Here is a 19,621-nt window from a genome sequence, read left to right on the forward strand (position 1 = left end):
GTCCTTTCACATCAGGTGTTTCAGCATCAGATTGTGTGCTTGTGTGGATTGGTGGATGATCAGGATTGACATCCTTTCTCCTCTGATAATAACTAAAAAATGAAAATCTGATAGTTATGACACTGGAACAGAATATGATTTCATCCATTAATGTTATTAATAGTCCATCAGTAGTAGGTTATAACACTTAATCAAAGTTTAAAAGGTAAACCAACACTCCCAAACTCGTACAGACTCAAGTGCCCCAAATATGAAGCAGATATTAGCTAATATAATTCATAATCAAGTTTAATGTAATATTATATTAACTAAAATAGTCCATCAGTTCACCTTAAAGGCCCCGGTACTTCAAACGAAATCGAAGAACGAACTGATGTGACGTCATTTCGAACAAAATCAGGCCAAAACGAAGTTCGTTTTGTGTTCTTTTTGGAAGTTCGAAACGGCTTGCCAAAGCAAACTTTCAGGAAAAGTTTGTTCCAGCACCAAAAACACCTTCGTACTACCATTGGTCAGTGACGATAACGTAACAGGACGTGTGCGCTGAGGCTCCGCCTTCACTCGCGTGGAACACGTCTCTGACGCATTTGATCTGTAGAGATTGTTGAGGTAAGAGCTCCGCGGGTGAAAACATGAACACACTGGACAGCCGCTTTATAGAACAAAATGAAGTTGTGCTTGTAAAAATGAGGCACTGACACTGTTTTTCATGTTTGATACTGTAAAGCTGCTTGATTTTAAGCAATCCATTGAATAAATGAAGATGTGACATGACTGGAGTGCTAATTTGCAGAGCCCGTGCTAACATACCCATGCTGTTACGATCAGACGCTTTTCTTATGCTTTCTATAATAAATGCTTGCTATTTTGTTGTGTTTATTTTTGTTGAGAGAAGAAAGTGCACAGCACATATTTACATATTCATCTAACCGTCGCTCTCAGCAGTGTGGGCGGCGTCAGATGTTCGTTTACAGTATATCGCTGGTCACGCATTTCCAACTTCGTTTTACCCCTAAACGAAGAACAAAAAAGAAGTTTGTTTGAAGTATACCGGAGCCTTTACACTGAATGACATTTTGACACTTTAGAGCTCAATTACTCCCTTAATTTATTAGTTTGCAACACAAATAGTTCTGGCTCTAAAGAAGGGTAAGAGTTAAGTGATTTAATATTATATTTACACATATTTATCTTTTTATGTTAAATTAATGGCCTTCGGACAACACATTTTTTTCATCTTTGACCCTTTAATGTTGATCAAACTACAAAAGACAAAGAGAAAATCACTCCTGCTCTTCACTGAATAACGCTTTTGTAGCTTTAATGCGGATGAACCTTTATTCATTTTGTACCGTGAAGATTATATGCAGTATTTTACATTTGATTGTTCAGTTTCTACTGTTAGACCTTCCTGAAAAACACACTGATTATTTCATTTGTTTCTTTGTTCTGTTGAGTTCATTTATTTGTGCTATTGCTTGTAGTTTAATTATTTGTTCTTTTTATTAATGACTGTTTACTTGTCTTTAATAATCTGTGACATTTATATTAGTAGTTTTAGGTCTCAAATGGAATCGAGAATTGTTAAATTTCACTGATATCTAAAATAACAACCTTATTTATTACAATATAAGTATTGTTATGTCCCATGTGTGTTGTATTTTGTTGTTTTTTCTCTCTCTTTTGAGTTATTCTTGGGTTATTCTGTTATACGTTTGACGTGAGTGTTTTGTCTTCGGCCCTCACTCGTCTTCTGTGCCTTTAGACATGAAAAAGTCCAGTTATCGAGATGTTGAGCTGTTTATTGTGTGGTTTGAGACATCATGGATACATTCTTTTTGTCATCCCACGAAACAGTAACATGAAATCAATAAGAAGATCCCGATCACAGAAACTAATAGCAGGGTTAGGTAAGAATCTAAATGTATTTTAGCTTTTCTCGATTGCTAACGTGACTTATAAGTTAATCACTTATAAGTGATTGTAAACCCAGTTTCTCAAACCATTCGTCCAGTTCTCAAAACAAAGGCCTTTTTTTAAAATGTTTAACAATGACAACATTTGGTAGCAAAACTGATGACACACCAGTCAAAATCTGAGAGAGAGCTGAATGAATAATTTACAGGGGTTTAGTCTAGTGTCAGAAGACCAATGCACTGCTATAGTATACTGTAATGAAATTTGGCCAAATGTGCAGAGGATGCTGAATTTACTTTTACTGCAATTGACAGTATACTGTATTGTGTGGCATACCAAGTTCATTCTTATTTTTCTCATGCTTTTCGTCTACTGCAAGATCAATTTATAATAGTAAAATGAAAAAAGAAAAAAGTCCTTCCAAAAGTTCATTGCTGTATTCACTGTATCTGCATCTGTAAATGTATTTTTGTATGGTGTAGTAGACATTGAGCTGAAAAATAATTCCTGAGTCCCAGTAAGAGGTATTTTTGTTACAGTGTTAAATGAATTGATCTCACTAGTGTTCACTGGGCAGTGCAGTAGTCTGTGTATTTGTTAAGTTTTGTGTGTCATCTGATGCCAAAGTTTGATTTTGTCAGAAAAGAATAAGTTTTTGACTAGAACATTTTATTTTGACCTGGAAGTTTGAGGTTTGTACAAGTTGGTGTATTTTGAGATTGTGTTTAGTTGTGAGAAAATGTTGAATTGTTTCATGAATTGTGCATTAGCAATCAAGAAAAACAATAACTAGCCTGAAATGTTTGAAAGACAAATTTATGCTGGCTTGTCATAAAGCCAACTTAAAGTCTTGTTTAAAAAACGTAAAAACTTTGGTCAGTTAGGCCAGAATATAGATGTTCTGGGTGATTGCTAAAGTGTTGCTAGGTGGTTGCTAGGAGATTCTGGGTGGTTGCTAGGCTCTTGCTATGCAGTTGCTGGGGTGTTGCTAGAGTATATGGTTGATAGGGTGTTCTGGGTGAACACACACAGACATTCCCACCTCTGTTAATAACAAAAACTCAAAAATTGTTTTGTTACTCTTTAACTTGCACTAAAACATGGGATTTAAACCATCAAAGTAGTCTGAGTAATATTAATAAAACTGCTCATCTCCTTTAGCGATACAAGCTCAGACTCATTTAGAAACTGTTGATGTTTTTCATATAGTGTCTTGACTTGGTGTCATGATGGATATTGAAATCTTGTTATTTATTTTTAAATTTTAAACAGTATATAGAGGACTACTTTCTGGTAATGCAATGTTTGTGTACACAATTGTGTATGTCAGGCCTTAAATCTCCAAAAACTAAGCATGGGCACTTGCTTTGGTGTTGCCACCCCTCATAGACCTCATGCCACCCCTTTGCCACCCTATAAATAATCTTCTAGATCCGCCCCTGCTTGTGGCTTCATAACATTAAGGTTGAATTGTGAAGAGAAAGTTGAGAGACAACTGTAGTCACATTGACTATTTTAATGAAGTTTTTACTACTCTGGACCTTGAATGAATTTTTTGAGATAGTTTTGGGTTTTCAGTAATTACGTTGCTTTCTATGGGAGATAATAAGCCTCTCAGATTTCATCAAAAACATCTTAATTTGTATTCTGAAGATGAACGTCATACAGGTTTGCAACGACATGAGGTTGAGTAATTAATTACAGAATTTTAATTTTTGGGTGAACTAACCCTTTAAGTACTACAACCCAAATTCCGGAAAAGTTGGGATGATTTTTAAATTTGAATCAAATAAACTAAAACACTTTCAAATCACACAAGCAAATATTTTATTCACAATAGAATATAGATAAAATAACAAATGTTTAAACTGAGAAATTTTACAATTTTATGCACAAAATGAGCTCATGTCAAATGTGATGCCTGCTACAGGTCTCAGAATAGTTGTGATGGGGGCATGTTTACCATGGTGTAGCATCTCCTCTTCTTTTCAAAACCATGTTCACATATGGCTTCCTTTTTGCATGATAAAGCTTTAGTTGGCATCTGCCTGTAGCAGGCATCAAATTTGAAATGAGCTCATTTAGTGGATAAAAGTATAAAATTTCTCAGTTTAAACAGTTATCTATGTTCTATTGTGAATAAAAATAATCATACAAAAAAAACATCCCAACATTTCCAGAATAGGTTGTAGAATATTGCAGATTTGTTGAATTTAATGAAGGGTCTACTCATTTCTGCAACTGTTAATTTAAACAAACTTGGCAAATCTACTTATTTTACAGATATTAACATGTGAAAATCTACCATTTATGATTCATAAATTATATTCTGTCACTTTGCATGCAATCACTACTTTCCCTAAAATGTGCCTCAAACATTAGCAAAACAAAGCGTAAAGAGGGTCACATACTGAGAGAAGCGCTGTGCAGTACCATGTCTTTACAGTTCAACATTGATTTGAATGGCTGTAGGTACACCATCCGCAGCACCCAAATATGACTCCAGCTGTTCAAAATCATGCTGTGCCACAGCGTCACTCACATAGTTTACCATTAAAGTACAATGATTTAGGACAATTATATGTACATTCTGACTTCACCACTGGCTGGAAGATTGTGTATTGTGCATTTTTAGGGGTTCAAGTGCATAGCACTGAAACCCTATTGTAATTGTTAAATTTTCCAAGGATCAGCATTCTCCCCTAAAAGTGATCAGGCAGACCAAACCATAAGTCATAGAGACTTGAAACTTTGAGGGATGGTAGTACTCACACTGTCTACAATGTCAACAAGGCTCGCTCGATCGGCCTGACGGGGGCGCTACAGCGGTCAAAAGTATGAAATGGCTCATAACTCCTGAGCCGTTAGGCCTAGGCTCAAGTGTGTTATATCATTGGAATCCTTGGCTCAAAGTTTTCGGGTATTTTTTGGATTTTTTGAAAAAATGACTTTTGCGAACTAGTCCTAGGTTTTTGACCTAAACCAGTACAGCGAGATTCTCTGGAGTCTGATTGTTATTAGTTATCAGAAAAAAATTGAAAAAGGATGTGACAACTGGCCACTTGGGAAAAAAAACATGAAAGCAGCTATGACTACTTCACCATTAGTCGAAGTGACTTGAAAATTGTTGTGCAGTGTCTTCGTCCGAGGGGCCACAACTGTCTATGAGGACATTGATGCATCTCGAAAAACATGCCATCGGCCACTGAAGTTTGAGCATCAATCAGACCAGGTTAATGGAGGCCGATCAGAACGAAACTCGCTGGGCCTGTTTGACTCGCAGCCCTAGAGGCCTGTGGGAAATTCTAAAGAAATTAGCCACCGGGGGCGCCATCGTGTTTTTCACATGCGTAAAGCATCGTGTCTTACGCGATTTTTCGCGTACACCCACTACATTCCTACCACATGGTAGAACTTCTCACTCTGAGCAACTTTGCCTCTAGGACCACTGCTGTCCATCAAAAAAAGAAGTGTAATAATGGGTGTAATAATTGGCAACATTTTCATAATAATATCTAATAATTAATAGGAATGTTGATATATAATTTCTTTCGCTATTCACTTGTGTCTCCCAAAATGCCTGATAAACATGATTTAAGTCCAAGGGCCCATTTCAGAATGGGAGGCATGTCAAACCTGAGAAAGCAGGGTAAGTCAAGGCTGTTTCTGAAAGAGAGGACCAGGAAACTATAAAGCATGCTCAAACAGTGAAACGCTATCTTCAAAAAGTCTGAAGTAGTCGCTGACAGGCATGCCGGAAGTATGGCAGGGCAATGCAACGTTTCGTTCCCTCTTCAGGGAACTAAGATTACAGTCATAACTGAGATGTTCCCTTTCAAGGGAACTTGTGTTGCGTTGAGAATGACGCTGTGGGAATGTTTATAGCAACGCAGCCATAGTGACCAATGTCTGTCTAGTGTGACTCGTCACCACTACAAAGAAAGCACCCAGGCCCCAGGAGTGGAGCTCAGGTCAAGGTCATAGAACCTCACGAATGTGTGCGGTGAGGACCAGCTTGCCGCATCACAAACATCTTGCAAAGATACTTTGGAGAGAAGAGCTTTAGAGGCCACCATTCTTCTAGCATAGTGGGCTTGAACTGACATAGGGGAAAGTTGTCCGGCCGAATCATAAGCAAGTGATATAGCCTCAACTATTCACTTACACATCTTCTGCATGGATTCTGGGGACCCCTTGCTAAGAGACTCAAAACAAATGAACAACTGTTCCGTCTTACGCTGGGCACAGCAGATTGTTCCGTTCCTGGTCTGGATCCCCGGCTTGCAGCACAATAGATCTAGCCACATTAGTGAATTTAATCTGGTATGGGATGAAGAAAGGCTTTTACCATACAAGGCACAAATTCCAAGCATGACAGGGCAACCGACAGAGCTTGTAAATCTCCTATTCTTTTAAGAGAAGTAATAGCAAGGAGAAACAACATCTTCAAAGTCAAAGAAACTTGATTGGAACCTCCTCAAGAGGCTCAAAGTGGAGCAATGGAAAGGCCCTGGATCACCACAGCCAAATCCCATGCCAGTACCCTTGTGCATACTGCAGGCCTAAGCCTCAAAGTGCCCCAGAGGAAACATGTTTTAAGAGGGTCTAGAGACATACCACCCAAAGGTATATGGTAAGCAGCTATGGCCACCATGTAAACCATTAACACTCTGAGGTCTGAGGGTATCGCCGGCGATACCACCGCCGTTTTTTTTCTAACCAGTATGAAAGAGACTCAAAATACTCTGTCAATGTTGCACATACAATTAAGAGTTATACACCATTTTAATCTGTGGAATATCTTCTTTTATTTGTGTACACTCAGAGTAAAAACACAATGTTGTGCTTTTTGTAAAATAAAGAAAACTAACATGATGCGTGACTCTCGTCTCCCTCTGAACGAACTCCAATCTGATAGTTCTCAGAAAATGAACTGTAACTTATGAATACTAATCACAAAAAAATTAGACTTATGTCTAAAAAATACATTGAAATGTCAGGTTTTAACTGCAAGTCAAATCGAAAACAAATATTCTCTGTTTATGTAATCTGTATGAAAAGAGAGCCATGTCAGAAGTCCGTGTATAATCCGCTAATGCGGCCACGCCCACTGCAGTCAATACATGTACATCATCTCAATCGTGTATACTGTCTTGAAAAGTGTTTTGAATAGCCATAGTTAACGATCTCTGGCCTCTGTTAGTTCGGTTATTTCCTGGATTGCCTATTCTTCTTTAGTGCTCAACATAAAAAAGAGCCCTCCGGCTGCAAGTATGAATTGACAGTATCCAGCACTCATAGTAATGACAATAAATCCTGAATAAATATTACTCTTCTGTATAGAAAATTGACGAACTGGTCCTCTATTTCTCCAAATGCGCATCTTTTAAGCTAAAAGGCTATATGAAATGCACGGTCATAATTGTCGCTTTGCATCACAGAAATCATTATATTTTAAAGAATATAATAGAATACTTTTTTATGTAATAATATTTCACAGTTCTGTTTTTCGTATGTTTGATTTACACCATGATGAGATTTGAATCTGATCCAGAGGGTTTTTTTCCGCCTACCTGAGAGGCCTCATTAATATGCAAGTCATTTTAGGTCATTATTATGGATTCTTTTGTCTTCTCAGGTGAGAATCACCCATTATTCATGATGATTCCGCCTCCACGCATACGTGTTTCTGAAGATTTTTAGAAAATTTAAATCTCTCTATTGTTTTATATGAACAAGCAGGCAGCATAATTTTTACCTCATTTTGAAGCAAAAACTCACGTCACTCCAATACCCAGGCTTGTGAACAAAGATTTAATATATATATTTTTGGCTTTATTTCAGTGACTTAAGTTTTTTGTGTTTTCTAACCACGTAAACGTTATTCCTTCAAAAACACAAACATGTACATACATGTTCCTCACATATTATTGGTTTTGTGCTGAATACAGGATGACACTTTTTCCATTAATATGTTTATGACACTGAAAAAAGCACAAATGCAGGGCTTCAAAACTTCTCCAGTCCCAAAAATCCTCAGACCCCTGAGGGTTAAGTAGAGGAGGATAACTGCAGTTATTTCCTGCAGAAACTAAGCACCAACAGCAATTAACTGGGTCTAACTGTGACTTAACACAGTTTGTATAAACATAACGTTAAACATAACTTTAATATAAAATAAACAAATACAAAACGAAAGTAAAATAAACATAAAAAAGCGTAAAACAAAGTCCAGGCCTGGTCCTCTCTCTTCCTTCACGGTCGTCGCTCCTCCTTTTATGTTCCGGAGCTCTCGTGAGAGACTCGTGCGCCTCGCAGCTGAAGCTTCATCACTCACGTCACTGGCCTCGCGTCTAGTGGTTTCGGTTTTGTGCTGGTTGATCGCACTCTTTTTGTCTTTATTGTAAGCCAGTTTGTGTGTCGCTTGCCGTGTGCTCTCGTCTCGTGTTTTGTGATGCTCTTGTGTTGTCATGTTCTGTGTAGCACACGGTTTATTTACATCTGCCGTGTGCTCTCATGTCGTGTTCTGTGTGAGCGTGCAGTCTGAGTGTGCTCGCTGGCTGCGTGTTCTTGTGTTATGTTTTATGAGTTCTCATTAGCTGCGTGTTCATGTCTCGTTTTGTGTAAGCACATGTTGGTCATGTGCTTGTGTTTTTGTTATGTTTGGTGTGAGCACAAGGCTTGTCATGTGTTTCTTTGTGCCATGTGCTCTCATATCTATTGCATTGACCCTGCCCATCTTGTTACCTCATTATTGGTTGATTTGGCCCACCTGTCCTCCCTCATTACCTGCCTTGTTTGCTCTCCTATTTATTCTCCTTGAGTTTGCAGTCCTGTGCTGGTTTGTTGTCGTATTTTCCCTCGTGTTTTCTCAAGCCAAGCTAAGCCAAGCCAAGCCAGTTTTCCCCCTCGGGGTAGTTTTTGTTGTGTTTTTTTGTTTTATTTTTTATTATTAATAAAAACCCTCTCTTCCCTGCAATTGAGTCATCGCTCCTTCCTCACCAAACCCTGACATCCTGATGCAAACTCTTTAAGTGCAGTAGTAGGCGGAGATTTCAACTGTTACTTAGATCATTATATGGATAGACTATCGTCAAAACCACCACCTACACTTACTTCCATACAAACACTTAACAACCTAATCAAATCTAGAAATATGGTTGACATTTGGAGGCTTCAGCATCTGACAGATAGGAATTATTCCCTAGAAAAGACTACTTTTTGGTTACATCTGAATTGTTTTTCAATATTAGTAAATACTAAATATTAGGGCTGCACGATATATCGCATGCGATTGTCACGTGCATTTCGTCAGTAAAGCCGGTTCCCTGATTACCACTAAATCAAAGATTACCACTTTCAAATGGAGCGGCATTTAATAGACAGAGCCGTAGTTCACTGACAAGCTACGCAATATCGCGTTCATTATCGCAGATGAATCGGCTTCGATAATGAACGCGATATTGTGTAGCTTGTCAGTGATCTACGGCTCTGTCTATTAAATGCCGCTCAATTTGAAAGCAGGTGATGGCGATTTAGCGGTAATCAGGGAACCGGCTTTACTGACGAAATGCGCGTGACAATCGCATGCGATACATCGGCCAGCCCTAATAAATATCATAATATATTAATATCTGATCATAGCTCAGTTACGTTCCAAATTGAAAGTGTTTTGCTAAAATGAAATTACTTGTGGCGTTTCAACCCAATTCTAATCAAAGATTCAACTTTTATTTCATATTTAACTGGAAAAATGTTTTTTGCAACTAACGACATTAGAGAGGTTTCAGATTCAATTTTGTGGGATACTGTTAAAGTCGTAATGCAAGGCCATATCATTTGAGTTGTCTAAAAAACAAGCTTTAAATAGTAGGCTTCGGAAAATAGAGGAAACATTGCCAATACTCGAACAAGCATATAGAGTGTCACTCTCAAAGTCTGATTATAATGAAATCTTAAAATTAAAGTATGAGTATAATTCTATACTAAATGGTAGTGATGGGCAGGTCGAGGCTTCGTGAAACACTGAAGCAGTTGAATCAAATGTGCCGTGATGTGTCGAGGCTTCGAAACAATCTGCCACCTGTCTCCACAGTGACCCCTAGTGTTCAGAACAGTGTAAATGCAACAAAACTCAGGCCAAACATGCATTAAAAATACCCTTTAACAAATGTATTGCAAAAGTTTTACTGAAAGTAAAATCAATTAAATGCAATTAACTAACCATCTAATAAGATTACATATAGAGTGTCTGTATAATATGTGTTTTTTTATTTATTTATTTATTTTTTTCAGGGCTTGTTTTCTTTGTTCCATGGCTCAAGCTAAGCTGGCCAATAAGAGCACTTAATAACTACCATTATTCATTTTAATTATTCTAATGTCTAATTAAAATGATCTACAAATATATACAACTGATCAGAGATCAGGTAAAGTCCTATAGACACTTGTTCAGTAGTTCTACATGATTCTACATGACATCTTGTGAAAGAACGTTCTAGGGCACCTTTAATGGATTAGTTCACTTAAATAAACTTTTGCTGATAATTTACTCACCCCCATGTCATCCAAGATGTCCATGTCCTTCTTTCTTCAGTCGAAAAGAAATTAAGGTTTTTGATGAAAACATTCCAGGATTTTTCTCCATATAATGGGCTTCAATGGGCACCAGATGGTTCAAGGTCCAAATTACAGTTTCAGTGCAGCTTCAAAGGGCTTTAAACGATACCAGATGAGGAATAAGAGTCTTATCTAGTGAAATGATCGGTCATTTAAAAAAAAAAAAAAAAAAAAAAGGTTTAAGTTTTAGAAGCACAAATGTTGGCCTAGCTCTGTTCTCGGATGCGTGTCCGTGACGTCACGTAATACGCAATTACGTTGAAAAGGTCATGCTTGACATAGGCGGAAGTACAAAGTCGGTGTTTACGAGTTGAACGTGCAAATACTAACCCTGTGTCTCAATCAGCTCCCTAGTTCCCTAGGTCGTGAATCAGTATATCATGAAAGTGAATGTGGCTGATTCCCTTATCAGTGCCCTGACTACTGAACTAGGGAGCTGATTGAGACATCATCTGGTATCATTTAAAGCCCTTTGAAGCTGCACTGAAACTGTCATTTGGACCTTGAACCGTCTGGTGCCCATTGAAGCCCATTATAAGGAGAAAAATCCTGTTAGTTTTCATCAAAAACCTTAATTTCTTTTTGACTGAAGAAAGAAGGACATGAACATCGTGGATGACATGGGGGTGAGTAAATTATCAGCAAAAGTTTATTTAAAAGTGAACTAATCCTTTAAGCAACTTGATTCAGTTATTCTTTCATTTGTATGGAACTGTAAAACGCCTCACATAGCAAAAGCCCACTTGCAAAAACCTAATAATTGTGGAGGCCTTGGGCTTCCCAATTTTAAGCATTATTACTGGGCAGCAAATGCCAGGGCTCTCACTTTCTGGCAAAGGGGTATTCTGGATGGCATGCTACCTGAGACTTCTCCTCTATGGGTTCGTGCAGAGGCTATGTCAGTGCCAGAGTCTTCTCTCCCAACTTTACTTTTTACAGAGTGTAAATCTATCTGTAAATTAGGCAGCAGTAATTTTGTGTTGAGAAAGTCTTTGAAGATTTTGAATCGGAACAAAAAATTTTATAAACAACCAAAAGTCTCAATCAATACACCAATATTATGCAATTCTTCTTCGTTTGAGCCTTCTTGGATTGATGGAGCTTTTTCAGGATGGAGAAAAAAAGGTTTATGCTGTTAAAGGAGATCTCTATATAGAAAATGTATTTGCATCCTTTTTGCAACTTAAAAATACATTTGTACTCCCACAGTCTCACTACTTCCATTATTTGCAAATTAGAAATTATTTTAAGAGAAAAATTCCACACTTTATAAATAAATCTGAAAACCACATTATTCATGAACTTTTATCTTCTAATCCTGAAACTAGACATTTGGTATCTCATTTTACTCATGCTTTTGCAACACCTATATGCACTAAACACCTTAAAACAGCCTGGTCTACTGACGTGAACAACGACGTGTCTGATGAGATCTGGAAAGAAGGCCTGTCGAGAATAAAGAGCTGTTCTGTAAATTCAAGATATAAATTAATCCAGTTCAAAGTTATGCATCACATTCATTACTCCAAAAGTAGATTGAACAAAATATTTCCCTCCATTTCTTCTCAGTGTGATAGGTGCAAGATGGCGGAGGGGACATTAGCTCATTTATTTTGGTTTTGCCCTATTTGCCCTACGATTTTTGGTCTAACATTTTTTAATTGTTTTCAAGCGCATACAGAATTAACATTTCTGACTATTGAACTATTGACTAAATGAACTATTCTGATGTTATCGATACTATCCCGCATACTCATCAGCACACTCTAATGGTAGGCTTAATCTCAGCCAAAAAGGTAATAAAAAGTAGGGCTGAAACGATTAGTCGACATTATCGACAATGTCGACAATAAAAAATTGTCAACAAATATTTTTGTTGTTGAATAGTCTTTTGATCTCGTATGACCTATTTAAGGGCCTGCAATAACACGGTTTGACCTGTAATACAGCTCTCCCGGATTGAATACAATAGAAGACATGGTGCTTCAGAGTGCATAGTGCAAACAAAGTCGAACCCGTAGAATGTGGGCGTTTAACATAGTATAAAACATAACAAATATGACATTTAACATCACTATAAAAAATACTGTCATGCAGGGCCACCAACTCTCATTCAGACTCACTGTTTTCAAGCCACACATTCATTCTCTCAAGCAATGAAAGATACATAGCAGAGCAAAGAGGACACAGAAAAACGCATTGACAGATGAGACCGATCAGGTTACTTTTGATAAAACAAAGTCTCAGCTTTTAAATTGTCAATTTTACTACGTGATTCAAACAATACATGTGGTTTTTGCGTTTTTGACAGATCACTGTAGCGCCTCAGGTCACGTCACATTAATCTATTATCTCTTCTTCTTTTCTGCTATTACAGCACGAAATAAACATGAATGAACATCAAAAGTATGCTGAAAGATACAGTAAAACTTACTGAAATGAATCCATCTCTAATGTAATCACTCAATCAGAGTTTCTACCACAGAAAGAATTTAAAAAAAATGTAAAATTAAAAAAAAATAAAACAAATTAAAACAAATATATCACAATTTACCTCAGGAAAGCCATTCAATGATCATAAACTCGATAGTTGTAAAAAAAAAAAAAAAAAAAAAAGAAATTTAGAGGAACATTTTCACACAATATTTTCATGCACAATATCACATATTGCATATTTTTTACTTTATTAAAAAGTTCCCAGACTTAATAAAACAGTACAAGTCATTTTAACAGATTTCTTTTCACAAATTCATTAAAAAATACACTTTCAAAAGCTGAAGAGATTTCCTTGTTTTATTTATTAGTTAAAGTATAATCCAATATTTTAACTAATTTGTAGTTGAATAATCGAACAAAGCATACTGATTAATCAGTGTAATAATCGATGATTAGTCGATTAATCATTCCAACGATCGCTAGATTAATCAATATCAAAATAATCGTTTGTTGCAGCCCTACTTACAGCCCTGTATTTTTTTTTTTTTTAATATGACAGTGATGATAGATTGGATGGATTTCCTATTTTATAGTTTGTTTTTTATATAGGGATGGTATTGGTTTGAGAGAAGTGTTACTTGCTTGTGACCAGGTTGTCAAACAATAGGTGATATGTGAGAATATCATTGAATGCATGAACATCTTCGCAGTCTTTGTTGACTTGCAGCTACAGGCATTTCTAAAATTTGCCAAGTTGAACTTAATGCAATTGCAAACACATTCTGGCGTGAAGGGAAGTGAACTCTATGAACTGACAGCCTGTCTGCTAATCTTCAACATGTTTACCATTAAACATTCCAGACATGCGTATGTACAGATGGCTAATCAGAGGTCTGTAATCTGGGTGTGTATTAATGGTGTTTATTGTGTTTTAACTGGTTTTGAGAATGACACACTTGGCATTGCTCAAGAATCTCAGGTGAGAGCCTGTCTGTAGAGTGTTAAAAGGAAAGGTTGTGCATGAGAGTAGATGAGTACCAAAATTATTTGCCTCTTTTAATATAGTAAATAGAATTTAGTGCCTTATTTTTGGAAAGTGTCTGGTAACAGTGGAGCAATTCTTTTTCTTCATGTCCAACAGTCAGTGAAGGAAGATTGCATCCGTTTTGCATCTGCTTGTGCATCAGCATTGTGACACACAAGATGAGATGGAAGAAGACAAGCTGAAACACAAGGAAGGTAATGAAGAAAACAATATCAGTAATGTTAAAGTTGTCATTTAGGAAATGTCATTAATCTCTGTCTCTATTCCAGTCAAGATGAGCAACAGCGCTCTCACTGGAGTCAGTGTTGATCTGAATGCTCAGACGGGAGCAGCTGTAAATGCTTCTGTACTCACTGGAAACACCATCACAGGACCAGTGACCTTCAACTATAACACTGCAGGTACTATTACTATAGCTGTGATTACTGAGACACACTGCTTAGTAGCTGTCAGTTAATAGCTTGATAAGTGAAATAATGCTCAGTGATTGTGAACCCTTTTTCAAGTTCATGTAAAAATTTAATCTCTTACTCTTCAGCCAAGTATGATTGCTTTTCAGTCCCTCTCAGTCATCGATGGTCAGCGGCCGTGGGAAGAATCATCACACACAGTCATGCCCCAAATCTTCAGGATTTATTGAGAAGTTTACACAATGTATACTTTCCAAGGAACAAAAGTGACACCCAAAGATAAAACCATTAACGCAATTATTTCATAGTTGGAAATAACAAATATAGAATATAACCTTGCAAAAAGAAAAACAAGGTGACTAGAAATAAGAAGAAAATAATATTGAATACAAAAGAGGCTATGTGACATTTCTTCACTCATGCATATTCTCTATGGTGACTGAACATAAAAGAAGTGAATGGTGACTTATATTACACTCAGGAAGAGAATAAAAGGGCTGTAAGAGGCCTCTAAATCTAACAGTTCATTTTAGTCATATTGTTCACAGGCATGTTCTTTTGTGTGTAAAAATATATTTTTTATTTTCCTCCTTTTCTCCTCACAGGACCACAGAATATCACAGAGAAACACACAGAAGAGCAAGGTACAGCCTTAACAGTCATATTCTCTTAAGGTTAGATCACACTGCATCAACTGATAGACCAACACCAATAGACATGAACGGCAGGTTTTGTCAGTGTTTTCCCTGTTAGTGTGGGTTTGTTTGTTTTCATCAACTAAACATGTTCATTTACAGTTTGTCAGGTTGTGGATTGTTTAAGCAGGAATGTGATCTGATGATTGAGCAGTGTCAGTGTTCAGTGTGAACTAGCCTTTTTAAAGTGTTTCAGAAGTGATTTAAACATGTCAGATGTATTTTGAATTAGGACACTTGCCCAGGGGCCTAATGTACAGAAAATCTGTGTTTTATCCTAAATGTCTGTGAACACACAAAACTTATAAAACTATGTTTTTCACAATTTTCACTTGATAAATCAGAGTTAGTGTAAGATTATTTATGACTTTTTAAATCTAAACGCTGTCATGCATTGGTTGGATCAGGCTGGGATCATTATTAATATTGAAACAAAGATTAACTGTGAGAGGTGATGTACTGTATCACCAGAACTACCCAGACAGCACCCCTGACCCTTTTCAATAACCAAATACTCTAGTCAACCACCGGATGTGACTGGCAATGACCATTGAAGATCTGAGCCCTTTGAGCTGTAATACTTTCAACAGTAATTTAATTACTATATGTTGAATGAATTCTGATCAGATCCTGCTGATGTGAAAGCTTTTTTTAAATTAAATATGTTTTATTTATTTACACAAATCTTTTATAACAGTGGATTTGAATCTGAAAAAATTCTTGGGATCTCACAAGACCAACATGAAGGAGGAAGCAGAGTGTGTATTTGAGGGCAAGAAAGAAAATGAAGCACATCTCAATGATGTTTACACAGAACTGTTCATCACAGAGGGAGATATGAAAGATGTCAATCAGGAACATGAGATTATGAAGATTGATGATGTTTTCAAGAATAAAAAAACACAGGACAAACCAATCAAATGCAATGATATATTTACATTACTAAGAGGTAAAAATGAGAAAAAGATTGTTCTGACCAAGGGAGTTGCTGGCATCGGAAAAACTGTCTCTGTGCACAAGTTCATCCTGGACTGGGCAGAAGGAAAAGCCAATGATTTTATTGACTGTGTATTCCTGCTTCCATTCCGAGACATTAACTTGATGACAAATGAAGATTTCAGTCTCCATGAGCTTCTGCTGGAATTTTATCCTGAACTGAAGGACCTGGAGAAATCAAAATTATATAAGGAATGCAAGATAGCATTTATATTTGATGGACTTGATGAGAGTCGCCTGGCTTTGAATTTTAACAGTAGATCATTGAATTCCACTGAGAAAAGATCATCTGTAGATGTGCTGTTCACAAGTCTGGTCAAAGGGATTCTGCTTCCATCAGCTCTCATCTGGGTGACCTCACGACCAGCAGCAGCCAATCGGATCCCTCCTCGGTATGTGGGTTTGTTCACAGAGGTGCAAGGATTCACTGACCAACAGAAGGAGGAGTACTTCAGAAAGAGAATCACAGATGGGACTCAGGCCTCCAGAATCATCTCACACATTAAGATGTCTCGTAGTCTCTACATCATGTGTCACATTCCTGTGTTCTGCTGGATCACTGCCACAGTACTTCAGGATATTCTCAAGAACAACACTGAGAACATCAGCACAACACTCACTGAAATGTACAGTCACTTCCTACTGATACAGACAGACATGAAGAACCAGAAGTATGATGAACAAGAAGAAAGAGAATGTGCAAAGCTCTTACATTCAAATAAAGAAATGATTTTGAAGTTAGCCAAGCTAGCGTTTGAACAGCTGAAGAAGGATAACATTGTGTTCTATGAGGAAGATCTGGAAGAATGTGGTATTAACATGAGTAAAGACACTGAGTTCACAGGAATGATTGCCGAGATCTTTAAGAAGGAAGATGGATTTCGTGAAAAAAAGGTCTTCTGCTTTGTGCATCTGAGTGTTCAAGAGTTCCTCGCTGCAGTGCATGTGTTCCTCTGCTACCTGAGCAAGAACATGCAGGAGATTCAGTTTTTCTTTGAGATGCCAAAAGAAAACATCACACTGCAGGAGCTACTAAAGAAGGCTGTTGATAAAGCCATGAAGAGCGAGAGAGGACATCTGGACTTGTTCCTGCGGTTTCTGCTGGGAATTTCACTGGAATCCAGTCAAACCCTGCTCAAAGGCCTGATCCCACACACTGAAGACACCACAGAGAGCATCACAAAAACAACTGAACACATTAAACAAGTACAAAACAAGAATATCTCAGATGAAGCTTCAGTCAACCTGTTTTACTGCTTACTTGAGCTCAAGGACCATTCATTATATGAAGAGATCCAGAGATACATCAGTTCAGATGAACATCCAGGGAAAAAACTCTCATCTTCAATGTGCACAGTGCTGACCTACATACTGCTGATGTCAGAGGAGGTGCTGGATGAGTTCAACCCAAAGAGGTTTACGTCATCACAGGCAGACAACAAGAGACTCGTTCCAGCTGTGAAATGCTGCAGAAAAGCCTTGTGAGTAATTTCACTGATCGCTGTTTAATTAAAGGTTTTGTTCTATCAATAAATAACTAAATGTAAAAATCCTGAATAATGAAATATCTGTCTGTCCTGATTATGTACAATGTGTTGGGAAACACTGAACATCAGAAATTAATCTGGTTAAACGTTCTGTTTCGTCAGATTTGATGGCTGTGGTCTTGATGAAACATGCTGTGAAACAGTATCTTCAGTTCTACAATCACCAAAATCCCATCTGAGAGAGTTGAACCTGAGCAGCAATCACCTGAAGGATTCAGGAGTGAAGTTGCTTTCTGATGGACTAAAGAGTTCAGAATGTAAACTGAACATACTGAGGTTTGACATTCACTCATTTTCTATGTTCAAAAATGTGGACAAATAGCTGTTTTCATAACTATGATAAGTACATATTTTCTCCTGTCTATATTGTTGTATGAAAGTATCAGTGGAGTTTTCTCCAAGCACACAAGGCAGAAAACCTGATTTTGGTTTTCAGAAAAAGGCTCCTGTCTCAGGCAGCATGCAATCTGAAATTCAGTTCTCTTTAGTGTTATATTGCACTCTTGAGGAATATTCATGTAAACATAGTCTTAAGTGACTTAAGTTACTATTTTCAGCTTTAATAACAATCAGTTTATTTATAATTAATTCACTGAATTAATACACTTAATACGCTTTGGGCCACCATTGGCTTCCATAGTATTTTTTTTTTTCATACTATGGAAGTCAGTGGTGACCCAAAGCAGCCTGGTTACAAACAAATTTATACAGGTTTGGAACAACCTGAGGGTGAGTAAATGATGACAGAATTTTCATTTTTGGGTGAACTATCCCTTTAATTTCTGTAATATTTCTTAAATAGATGTGAAATATAAAAGTGAAGCACAATTTCATTGTCAATTTCATGTTTCTTATATTTTATTTGTTCTACTGTTTGTCATTTGCATTTTCCCATTCCCTTTCCTTGTGCATTTGATTATTACAGTAGCTTTATTTTCATTTCATCAGTCAAATCCTCTGAACACCATGCTCCGAGGATCATATTACTTCCAGTAATTGCCTTATTTTAGTAGGACAGTTTCAGTGTGTTGATAACTTGAGAACCGCTGTGACCGGATCATTGAGATTTAATTGATCTGAACTGTATCAGTTGCATTCATGTACAATTTGCTGCAGTGTTGAGCACAAATGCACAGATGAGTTACAAACTGAGTACAAAATGAGTTACAAACCCTTACATTTTAATGGCTAACATCTCATTACACTGAATTTAGCACAAACATGTAATTCAGATTATAAACCCTTCCTGATAATCACACTGATATCACTGTTTGTTTTGTTCTCTACACAGGCTATGTGGGTGCAATCTGACTGGTCAGTCCTGTGAAAGTTTGTCTTCAGCTCTACAGTCATCAAAGTCTGTCCTGAAAGAGCTGGACCTGAGTAACAATGACCTGCAGGATTCTGGAGTGAATCTTCTTTCTGATGGACTGAAGAGTTCAAACTGTCAGCTGCAGATACTGAGGTATTTAAGAACATATGATAATTTACAGTAAGCCGGTTGTAGTGTTTGTTGATGATCTGTCTGTTGATGTGTGTGTTCTGCTCTCTTTCAGCCTTACTCACTGTAGACTCACTGTTCAGTCTTGTGAGAGTTTGTTATCAGTTCTACAATCCTCAAACTGTGTCCTGAGAGAACTGGACCTGAGTAACAATGACCTGCAGGATTCTGGAGTGAAGCTTCTTTCTGATGGACTGAAGAGAAACTGTAAGCTGGACATTTTGAGGTAAATATTTTAAGGAAAACCAATTAACAAAATGCTACCATAATACAGTTTTTCTCAATCAATTTGATATATTTGTTTAAGCTCAGGTCACTGTTCTCCAAACAGTTAACATGGTGATCTGAACACTTTGTAATGAGTGAAATGTGAAGGCCTATTTGATAACCATACTTCAAATTTGTCCTCTGCAATTGAATCCATGAGGCCTCTCTCAAACAAATATCTATGTTAA

The 19,621-nt window shown here is 37.2% G+C and overlaps 1 protein-coding gene across 2 annotated transcripts in view; it reads left to right on the top strand.

The window, feature by feature from the left end:
* The window catches only part of LOC125268252 (NACHT, LRR and PYD domains-containing protein 12-like), a 66,990-nt gene that overhangs the window by 1,152 nt on the left and 46,217 nt on the right, over nt 1-19,621 (top strand). For both annotated transcript variants that reach the window (XM_048190308.1, XM_048190307.1), the window contains exons 2-8: nt 14,114-14,211; nt 14,287-14,418; nt 15,033-15,071; nt 15,820-17,599; nt 17,768-17,941; nt 18,957-19,130; nt 19,222-19,392. In XM_048190308.1, the coding sequence (XP_048046265.1) occupies nt 14,181-14,211; nt 14,287-14,418; nt 15,033-15,071; nt 15,820-17,599; nt 17,768-17,941; nt 18,957-19,130; nt 19,222-19,392 (2,501 nt within the window). In that variant the 5' untranslated portion in view covers nt 14,114-14,180. The remainder of the gene's footprint in view (nt 1-14,113; nt 14,212-14,286; nt 14,419-15,032; nt 15,072-15,819; nt 17,600-17,767; nt 17,942-18,956; nt 19,131-19,221; nt 19,393-19,621) is intronic.

Source organism: Megalobrama amblycephala, linkage group LG5 (assembly GCF_018812025.1).
Source record: "Megalobrama amblycephala isolate DHTTF-2021 linkage group LG5, ASM1881202v1, whole genome shotgun sequence".
Taxonomy (NCBI): domain Eukaryota; kingdom Metazoa; phylum Chordata; class Actinopteri; order Cypriniformes; family Xenocyprididae; genus Megalobrama; species Megalobrama amblycephala.